The sequence below is a fragment of the Cystoisospora suis genome (genome assembly GCF_002600585.1).
Source record: "Cystoisospora suis strain Wien I chromosome Unknown contig_185, whole genome shotgun sequence".
NCBI classification, from domain to species: domain Eukaryota; phylum Apicomplexa; class Conoidasida; order Eucoccidiorida; family Sarcocystidae; genus Cystoisospora; species Cystoisospora suis.
Genome location: NW_027152987.1, coordinates 32642 through 42464, shown reverse-complemented (window position 1 = coordinate 42464; position 9823 = coordinate 32642). Strand labels below are relative to the sequence as shown.

General features: G+C 55.4%; 2 protein-coding genes across 2 annotated transcripts in view; one reads left to right on the top strand and one right to left on the bottom strand.

Annotated features, from left to right (window-relative positions):
- The first annotated feature begins 743 nt into the window (after positions 1-743).
- Positions 744-6869, top strand: CSUI_000465 (ap2 domain transcription factor ap2xi-1). The gene has a single exon (XM_068060699.1). The coding sequence runs from the start codon at positions 2041-2043 to the stop codon at positions 5074-5076; it is 3036 nt and encodes a 1011-aa protein (XP_067927325.1). The 5' UTR covers positions 744-2040; the 3' UTR covers positions 5077-6869.
- Positions 6870-7991: 1122 nt separating this feature from the next.
- CSUI_000464 (proteophosphoglycan related) overlaps positions 7992-9823 on the bottom strand; it is a 19695-nt gene continuing 17863 nt past the window's right edge. The window contains exon 13 of the mRNA XM_068060698.1: positions 7992-9823. This exon is cut by the window's right edge and continues 1834 nt beyond it. The gene's annotated coding sequence lies outside the window, so the exon portion shown is untranslated.

Below are 9823 nucleotides of genomic sequence, written 5' to 3'. Positions count from 1 at the left end.
CACTCAGGAAGTATCGTGCTCCGGCTTCTCCGTCTGAGTGGTGGTACAACGATTATTTGAGCTGCACCAGAAGCCACCGGCACCCGGGGAGCTCACTTGGCTGGTGACTCAGACGCGCCACAAAGATATTTCTCTTTCCTGAGTCTCGTTGGCACTCGTCCTGTTGGCATTCATGCGGACAAAAGGGACAGGACAATTTTGGGTGCCGGGTGGACACGCCTAACGAAGTGACTCTTCGGGTACGTGGTACGCCGGCTCTTCTGCTTATGGGCCAGGAACAGGCGACGTCGACGGTTTCCTAGTTCACTTGCGCCTTTCGGGGGACCGGTCCTGGACCACATAGCGACACTACGCCCGGGTAGCAGGCTGTCCATGCTCTCCGTGAAATACGCCTGTACTTTGCGTCGACGTCCTTGGCAGGACAGCACCCAGTTGTCTACTTTGTTTGTTGAAGCAAACAAAGTAGGGTTCAACAATTACTGGGCTGCAATAAAGAACGGACAAAATGGGATGCAACCCCGAAATCGCCCCTACCGGCGTCTCAGAGGCTTTCATTAGATTTGCTGGGCCCCACGGCGCTCTCTGCAGCTGCGATCGGGATGTACGTTGGGTGTCAGTGACCTGGCTTTCTGCCCACCGGGCCGGCCGCCAGCCAGCTAGGCGCCGGGACTGTTGATGGATTTGAGTTGGGGCGAGTGCGACGGCCGGTGAGGCTTTCCCCCAAACTCCATACCTCCGGTACCCGTGGGGGTTTCGATCTACCAAAGATATGCTGAGACTCTAAACATTCGGAAGTAAGGCGTGGATTTGCTTCCTGGCCGTGTACGGGAAACTATTTCGCCAGTAGAGGTGCACTCAACTACGACGTTCCACCCCACGAGGGCCTGAAGATACTCAACCAGCTGTCATCACGGACTGCCGCCGGCTTCCTGAACCGCAGGTCCTACGGCTGTTAGGACGAGAGGTGCCCTTTGAAAGCAGAAGTTGGCTCTAAGTCGTAGAGGCCGTCGGGTTTAGGGTTGAAACTGAGCATTTCAGTCCGCAAGTTTCCCGGGAGCTGACTAGGCGATCCGGCGCCGCGCCGGTTCCCAGCCGGCGGCCCCGGGTTCCCCCAAGCCGCACGATCGCTCGTCCCGCGACCCCGGGGCACATCGATGTGCCGAGCAGCTTGCTGTCGTCCCGTAGTACTTTTTCCCATTTTTGTCCGACCTACTACTTTTTTTTGCATGACGCGCTTCGCATTGCTTCTTCTCTGTCTTCACGCTTGTAGAAAGGAAGGGAAGGTCGGCTGCTGCGATGACAGTTATGGTGAGGATCTGCGCCGGTGCGTTCGCGGGTTGACCAAGACTGGTATTCCCGGACCACGGGGACAGTTTTTGTCCCTTCGCGCTTTGGAGTCGGGTAGCCTTCTCACCCTCCGGTTGGTAACGGCTACGGCGGNNCGGCGGGTGTTTCCCTTCTCAAGAAAAAGCCGGCACTGAGCTGATCTCCGGGCAGAAAGTGCCTACAGCGCCGACTCCAGACTCAGGCCCCGTGTGATTCCGTCGGGCAACATCGGTGCTCTGTTGTCCCCTCGTGCTTGGCCGGCTGCCAGTGTTGTTTTGCGCGGGCATTCTTGCTGCGTGTCCAATCCATGCTGTCTAACGATTTCAGAGTTACTGCTCCGAAACAGTTTTTCACTCCGACGGATGGATCTCAACGGAACATTCTCTGAACCACCGAAGGTTGTCTCTTGCCGTTTGTAGCCGTAGTTGCTTGCGGGCCGGTACTAAGGACAAGGGACAGCTTGTGCTCCTCGGCACCTCGTGCGACATATTTTCCCGTCGCACAGACTGGAGGCGCCCGGGCGGGTGGCTTGTTTCTCCTTGCCTTTTTCCGAATGAGCCAGATAATGTGCATGGCTAGCCGACGGGTCTACGTCCGCACCCTGCGCCGTTTTTGAAACTAGTTCTGTAATGCGGCCTGGCGCCACCTTCGCACTCTTGGGACTGTGCCTGTGCACGCGAGTTAGGTCTGCAGCGCAGATTTCTGCCAGGGATAATGGAGATTTCATGTAGGTCGCCGTCCCCAGCAGACAGCGGCCCTGCCTTGGCGTGTCCCTCGCAAAGCAAGAAGAGTCCAGGGAGAACACGTACGGTCTTGGCACCCAGCTCTGTCAGTGTAACTCTCACGGCGGATCCGAGCTTTCCCAGCAGGAAGGAAGGATTCTTCAACGGTAGCAGTGGGCAGGGCTCTCCTCGGTTCATAAGCGCAGAAGCAACTGACCGCGACTTGTCTGTTTCCAAGCAGGTGCCGCTCACGTCCTGCATGTTTTCTTTAGCGAAGAGCTGCAGTACCTGCGGAGTGGTAGGTGAGGACGGCCACCAGACGCAAGGCAACCTAAAGGGATGTAAGGATGAAACTGCGGCCGGTGAGAAGGGACCCCAAGGACCTCTGCGTGGTACGTTCCGTGACCCAGGCAGGACAACAGGTGCGACTACACAAAGCTCTGTACAAAGCATAGCCCGTCCGACTTTACCTGTTTCCATTTGCAGCGTTATGCGGCCTGTTTTAGCGAGCAGCACTGCTTCATCCGAAACACCTTCTTCCTCTTCTAGTCGGCCTCCTGCGACCGGCTGCAGCTCGCTGTCTCTGCCGGACGAGTTGCAAGCCTCTTCTATCACCGAGGTCGATGTGCCGAAGCCCTGTTCAAGAAGCATGTCTTCATACACCTCAGCGGAGGCCTTCTCACACCGACATGAAGGCTCTAGTGACTGTCCGCGTTCTCTGGAGGATGTTTCGTCTTCAGGGCGGACACAATTGACAACAACCCGTGGAAACTTTCCGAGCCCGCGACCAAGAAATTTGAAATGTTGCAATAGAGAGGTGGTGACAAGAGTACACGAGGGAGTTTTCGCAGAAGGGCTTGAAAAATTGAGACGCATCGAAGCTCTTCAGAAACGTCTCGAGCAACGGATGGAACTGCGTGCGGCATCTCCGCAGGACCCAGCCGCCCCAGCTACCGGGTGGTCGTTGGCTCAGCTTGTCAATTTGCTCGAGCATTTGCAGCATAGTCTGGAATGCCGTTCCTCCGCCTCTTGCCGCGGACCTCTGCTTTCTCATCAAAAGGGCGCTGTGCCTGCCGGAGGGAGAGAAACGCAGTCGCAAGCTCCAGCGGGGAGGACTGGCGATCACTCACACCGACAAGAGCGCGCTGTCTCTGCAGATTCGTGCTGTTCGCCTGTCCCGACACCAGCCTTGTCAGCAGAGGACGTTTCGGTCTCCTCCTGTACTGATACTACGCTCAGACCTAGCGCTCTTGATGCACGATCGATCGCTCTGTGGCGATGTGGCGGTTCCAGTCAGACTCGCGCGTCCAGTGAAGAACTGCTCCACGCGGGGTACAAGGCCCTTAAGGCAACCTTTGTTCAACGCGAGGTAGAGCGCTACGGCGGTATCTGCTGTTGCCTGACTTGCGGGTCTGCTTCGTGCAGCTGCCCGACCAAGAACAATCACCACTGTCATGCTGCAGGCTGTCCCTCTTCGCCCGACGCTTTAAGTGAACATTCTGGGGTAACACGGAGTGGAAGGCGCACCCGAGCAGATGCTGAGCCGTGGGGACGGAGGGCACTTCGTGCTGATGCGAGACCGAAAAGACGGGCCGCTATCGGCGGACGAGCCCCGACGCGGGCTGACCCTGAGCCGGGAGGCGGCCCTGCCAGACCTGATCGGATCGGTGACAGCTCACTGGCTAGTGCTGGAGATTTGTCTGCGATTCTGGGGGAGGCTTGGAAGGGCTGGCGTGGATGGGCTCGGAAGATGTCTGAGTGGGAGCTTACCGCGCTAGAAAACTGCGGTCCGCGCTTTGCCCCTTTTCTATCTGCCAGGCGGGAGTGTCCGCGAGTTAAAGGAGACACGACAGAGGACGACGTGGCAAGCGAAGCAGAGACGGGGGTTCTCGCTTTCCAGGGAAGCACGGTGCGACGAGGATCTCAATCCGATGTGGGGAGGGCAGCGAGCAGTATCGCCCAGCAGAGTGCCATCCAACAAGGTCCTGCAGGAAGCGAAGAACGACTGTTAGCCGGAAAAAATGCTCTGTTGTATGAGCCGGCTTTGTGGTCAGCACAGGAGGGCTCGTCGAATCCTACGAGCTCCCGAAAGAGCAAGAATGCGGTGGACGAAGTCGGCAGGGAAGCGAACCTTCATGCAGTAAGGAAGCGGTCGCCCGGTAAAACGCTACCCGCAGTCTTGCCGCCAGAACGCAGGCGACGTCTCGAGACTCCGGTGTGGTGCCAGGCGGAATCGCCTCCCGACCGCGGTGACATGGCCCGAGGCCAGAGTCGTCACGCCTTCTTCTGCTCAGCCTACGGCCACGCGGGAACCTGGAGCAAGGCGGCCAGGACCGCCAAACCGTCTGCGAGAAGGCTTCCGGTCGGCCGCACAAGGACTGGCGGTGTGGATCCCCGTACGCCTCTGCGTGCTGGTGCCAGGCCGCCCGGGAACGGGGTATCGGCCTCTGTCGATGAGCCTGTCGCACTGTCTGGGGCACTCGCTTCCACCCGGGGTATTCGGCGATGGAAGGAGGCTGGCAAGAAGAAAGAGAAGGGGGGGTCAACCGCGCGGGCATCGGAGGCAACCTCCCTTGCTCGCGGCCTTGGAGAGGGGGAGAGCAGCACCAGCACCAAGGAAGGTGACCAGCGCGAGCAACGGAAGGAAGGAACGGAGAAGCAGAACGGAAAAGCAAGTTCTGGGGGACGTCCGGGTTCCCAGCGTCTGCCTCACATTCATCATATGCTACCGGAGCCTGAGAAGAAAGAAGGCTTGCTGTTCAACCCGGCACCAGGGCAATTCAGTCAGTACCCCAAGGCACGAGGCGTCTGGTACGATCCCAAAAGAAATCTTGTCAGGACATGCTGGAAGGACAATGGCAAGATCCGTACTGTCGGTTTCCCTGTTTCGAAGTTTGGTCTCGAAGAGGCCCGGGCGCTCGCAGTAGAATACCATCTGTTCAAGTGCCCCGAGGACCCGGTCCCGAGCGACTTGGCTGGAGTTGTACCGCGGAAAAGCTTCGAGGAATACGGGTGGTGCTGGCAATGAACTGCAGCAGCGAAGTGAGGAGAAAATGCGGGCAGGGCACTGATTCCGGGCTGGCTAGTTGAACCGCTTAAATCAGTGACTGCTTGGCGACTGGAAGTCACAGGCTTCTACATAAAGAGACAGGAGAGAAGTCGTTTCCAGCCTCCGCTAACATCTCTTGTCAAGGCCGGAAAAGTGGCAATGAAACACGGCAACCTTACAGCCCAGGCCCTCTCTGGTGACCCGCTTTAGCATGTATACCTGTTTTTACGCTCGAATGTGGAGGGCAGGTCGCGCCCCCGGATTGCTGACAGCGTCCGGTATCTTGCTTCACTGGTACAGTCCAGCGGCTGTCATTACAGTGGCAAAGTTTGTCGGAAGCAAAGACGAATACACAGGTGCAATCTGAAACTGTATATTTTGAATCAAGCATACTACGTGCAGATATGAATTCACATACTGGAATCGGCTGAACGTTCAGTGATCCGGTCGTGGAATTCTTCGGTACGTGTCACGCCTTAGGACCGAACACTGTTACAGGATCGCTGGTGCGTTACTGCTATGGTAGTAACCAAGTTTTATCTTTCCCCGTGACCGCCCCGGCGTGGGCGGCGGGGCGTCCGGAAGACACTAGTCAAGACAGCTACAGAGTGAAGCGCATGTCTGCAAAGACGAAACGAAAGTGTTATTTCCCGTTGTTCTACCCGGTTGCATGTCGATGAATTTGTCACTTTTGAATTCCAGCGGACGCGTCTTTGTGGGGCAAGATGCGTATCTATCGAAGTTGCATTTCAGTCGTTCCATACTCTTGTCAAGTGCACTTTTGTCAATAAGGCCGGTTCACGGAGCCTTACCATTCACAACTCTTGAACTGCATCGTGAATAGTTGGAGGTATGCAGATGCGCCAGTTCTTCTTGAATCTTGTGAACGAATCAGGTTGGACCTTGTCGTCACGGGAGAGGTGCGGGGCTTCACAGCATCTTCTCATCGGGTTGATGCGGGTTCAAAGAGTAGCAAATCCCTGAGTTTGCAGTGTTCGTGGCGGTCACTGTGCTCGGCTGAGAGGTCAGGAAGCGGTAGAAAGTTTGCTTGTATATGCTGTGCCAGAGATCACTCATTCATTCGTTCTGTTATGACAGGCAGATATGATTCGTCCTTCTTGAGAGCAAGTCGTTAGGGCTGGGTTTTCGGCGAGCGCCTTGTACGAACCTGCGTCTTGGGCGCCTCAAGTCCCCTCTCGACGATGCTTTGGCGACGGTGTGGAGCGTTTATCTGTATCAGAGTCACCCGCAATTTTTGCATTAGGTGGCTAGACATATGCGCGAGTCAGGTGTATTATGTATATTGTTTCGAACACAATACCGTTTCGCCGATTGTTGTGTGGGTCAGCGAAATGACTCAAAGAAACCGTAACAATATCTTCTCAACTCCTTGTGAACGTGGTGCCGTAGCCGGAAGCGTGACTGTTCGAGGGTTCTAATCAAATCTGTCCAGCAGTGCACCCGGCTGTCTCATCGAATGTATTTCAGCAGTTCAGCTTGCTCCTCACAGCGGAATCTTTTCAAGTCTTTGATTTATATCAGTTGATCTGGCTCTCCAAGCTTGAAGCTTGCCCAGTCTGCCGTCTGTCCAAGAGTTGTCTGACTTTTTGAACCTCCATGCAGTTCTCCCAAATCAATCGAGATTGAGCCGTGTGTCACTAGAGTCAGCATTCCACACCCTTCTCTCAGGATCATACCGGAACACACATTGTGTTCCGTCAACAGTGGAATGAAAGGAAGTTCGGGAGCTAATGTGACTGAGGTATTTTGCCATGCTGCCCTCTTTCCTGACCTGATGAAGACGTGAGCATCCAGTGCAGTAGAGAGGGGGAGTCGTACGGAAACAGGGTGCATTCCCGACGGTTCGTCGCTACTGCCTCGCGCAGGTAGCAAACGTGGCGCGCGGAGACAACGAGATCGGGTTTAGGTTGCAACGAAGATCGGCTCATAGCTTAGAGAAATCGCAGGCGATACTCGTGTCCCTGTGGACACATGACACCCGAGCAACATGACAGCTCCATTACTCCCAATCCCAGGTGGCGGTAACGGCAATTCGTTCAAATGTAACTGAGCGTTCTTGTGAATGACAGTTTGGGTTAGTCAGGATGTATCGCCGGCTGCAGAGATCGTGGAACTTCGGGTGCAAGCAGGTTGTTCAACTAAGAAGTTCCTGGTGAGAAATAGAAGGCAGTTGCTGCATTCTCATAGTGATCTTCACACCTCGCGGCAGCCGGTGTGGCTGTCGCTGTGTGTGCCAGAGTCGTCTTGCTAGGCAGAACCCGACTTCCACGTTCCCCATGCTGAATGCCTATCCTTCACCTGAATGCGTGGCATATATAAGTTCGATTGTTCGAAAAGGCAGACACATAGAGGGTCCTAGCAGATGACACCGCCTGCTTGAAAAGGCAGATAGACAGATGTTCTTAGCCACTTCCGGCTGGTCTCCCTCGGGTGAGCCCCCCTGCCGACGGGTGTCTGGTCCACTCGGACCATTGTTTTATCCTTCGACGCTAGGTGACCGGCAGAGTAGGGTACTGGACTCCTCAAGGAGCAAGCTATCTACTGGTGTTCGGTTTCCTACTCGCCCTCGTTCCTACGAAGCGCCTGCTCGCGACAGCATGTCGATACAATTCATGAAACCCCGTGCTACTTCTCCACTGAGCCGACGCCTCTGGAAAGCTACACCTCCACTGCTGTCGGGGTGATGCAGAGTTCAAAGAAAAAAAGCCACAGTGATGGACTCCCTCGGGCAACCACAGCATTTGCAAACGTGTGGTGAGTCACAGGTTTCAGTCTTGCCTGTTCGAGGAGTCGGCCCGAATCCTCCACGTCCGAACTTTCCAGTCAACTAAGAGAAGGAAAAATCAATTTCAGAAAATACGAAAAAATCTTTGATTCCCTCTTAAGTTGGATAAGCCGTGTTGTCACAAAAAACAGGACGAATGGCGAGGGTCCGCGCTAAGGGACCCTGTTCTTTCTCGGCGTAAAACGAAAAAACGCACACGGCGTCGTCTCGCGAGAAAGGAAACATAATTTCAATCTAGATACACGACACAAACGTGCCGGAAAAGGAATCAATCCCTAGGTGTGGATCCAGTGACGCGATCCGACTGACTTGCTATTCGCTCATCCTTAGGCTGGGAACACTTGCCTTGCAACAAGATCAGTATGTGCGTCAGGGTAGTTGGCGCCGGGGCCATCGCACTTCAGTCGCCACTGCCCTTGCAGACGCTACTACTACTACAGCTAGTACCATAAGGCCAGACACAGCCACATCAGAAATAGAAAGCACGACCTGCTGATACTGAGATACTCCGTGGGGTGGACGAGAGATCGAACTTACAAAGATCCCATGGCGGCGCCCTTCACGACTGATTTAACAAGCTTTCTGGGAGCAACGCGATGATGCCTGCTTCCGGATGAAGCAGAAGACGGCGCGGTTGTCGACACGGGCGATGAAGCCGTGTCACTAAGATCTATGCTGGTGTTCGCAGTCTCCGCTTGACCAGCATACAGTTTCCCTAGCGGAGGAAGAGTCAACTCTAAGCTTGACTGCAACGATGGTGAAGCAGAGAACCTTTCGGACGACGCCAATGAACTAGTATGTGTCGACCCTTGACTCCGAGAAGAACTCGGACCATAGCCACGCGCGCTGAAATCCGTGCATGATGAGTCTTTTGACCGATGCGTAGAAAGTCTGTCAGAGCGATGGGTATATTGATTAGGGAGCGAAGCCACTGTCTGGCCTGTTGGCAAATTCTCATTCCCTTCTATGATCTGAGCACTCTCGCCGTATCGGGGAGCATACGCTGTCCTTCCCCCTTCCCCGCCTCTTCCGCCTTCCCTTTCTCCGCCTGCATCCCTCCCACTAGGTCTTGAACTCTTGGTAGTACCACTACTGCTGCTGTGGCTATCGCCTCTCCTGGTCCTTCCACCTGGAGATCCACTTGGCCCTGGTGCATCGCGATCCTCCTCAGAACTACTTTTCTTCGAAAAAAATCTCCGTCTTTCTCCGCTCCAACTCCCTTTCTCATTCTCCTCGTCATCGTCTCTCCCCGGACTGCGACGAGAGAGGCCTACCTTCGATTGTCCTTGACGCTTGTCGCCACCCACCGAGGACGCGGACGAAAAAGCTTTCTCTTGTCCTCCCTCTTTTCTGCCTGTCCGTCCAGATGACGTGCTGAGGGACGAGGAAGATGGATGACCTCGAAGCGCCTCAACATCACTTGGATTTGTCTCGAAAGAACCCCCTGACCGGTGAGATAACCGAATCTGCCTGCGGTGACCGAGGTCGCTTCTCGAGCTTTCGGCGGGGGTTGATGCCACGGAACCACCGCCGTCCCTGCTAACTGTCGAACCTTTATCCTCGTTCTTCGTTGTATACTTCTCATCTCGTCCGAGTTGTTTTTTCCTCTGTGCATCTGACGTCCTCTGTCTCCGCAGCCAGTTCTCCCTATCTTCCGTCTCATACTCTCTCTCCCATCGCTGTTTCGATGATCCGGGAAAGGAACCAGTCGCTGCGGAATCCATAAAAGGGGAAGCGGTCGTATTTCTTGACCGCTGCATCCCGGCTGCGCCTGCACTCAGGGGCGATCGAGGACCGGGGGGGGTGAACAGAGCTGCTTCGGCTGTTCTGACCTTTTCATCCTGTCGCAAGCTTGCTGGTCTTCTTTCCTTTCCGACTTTCCCTGACGAGCGCGGACGTTCCGCCGCCTCCGCCGCATCT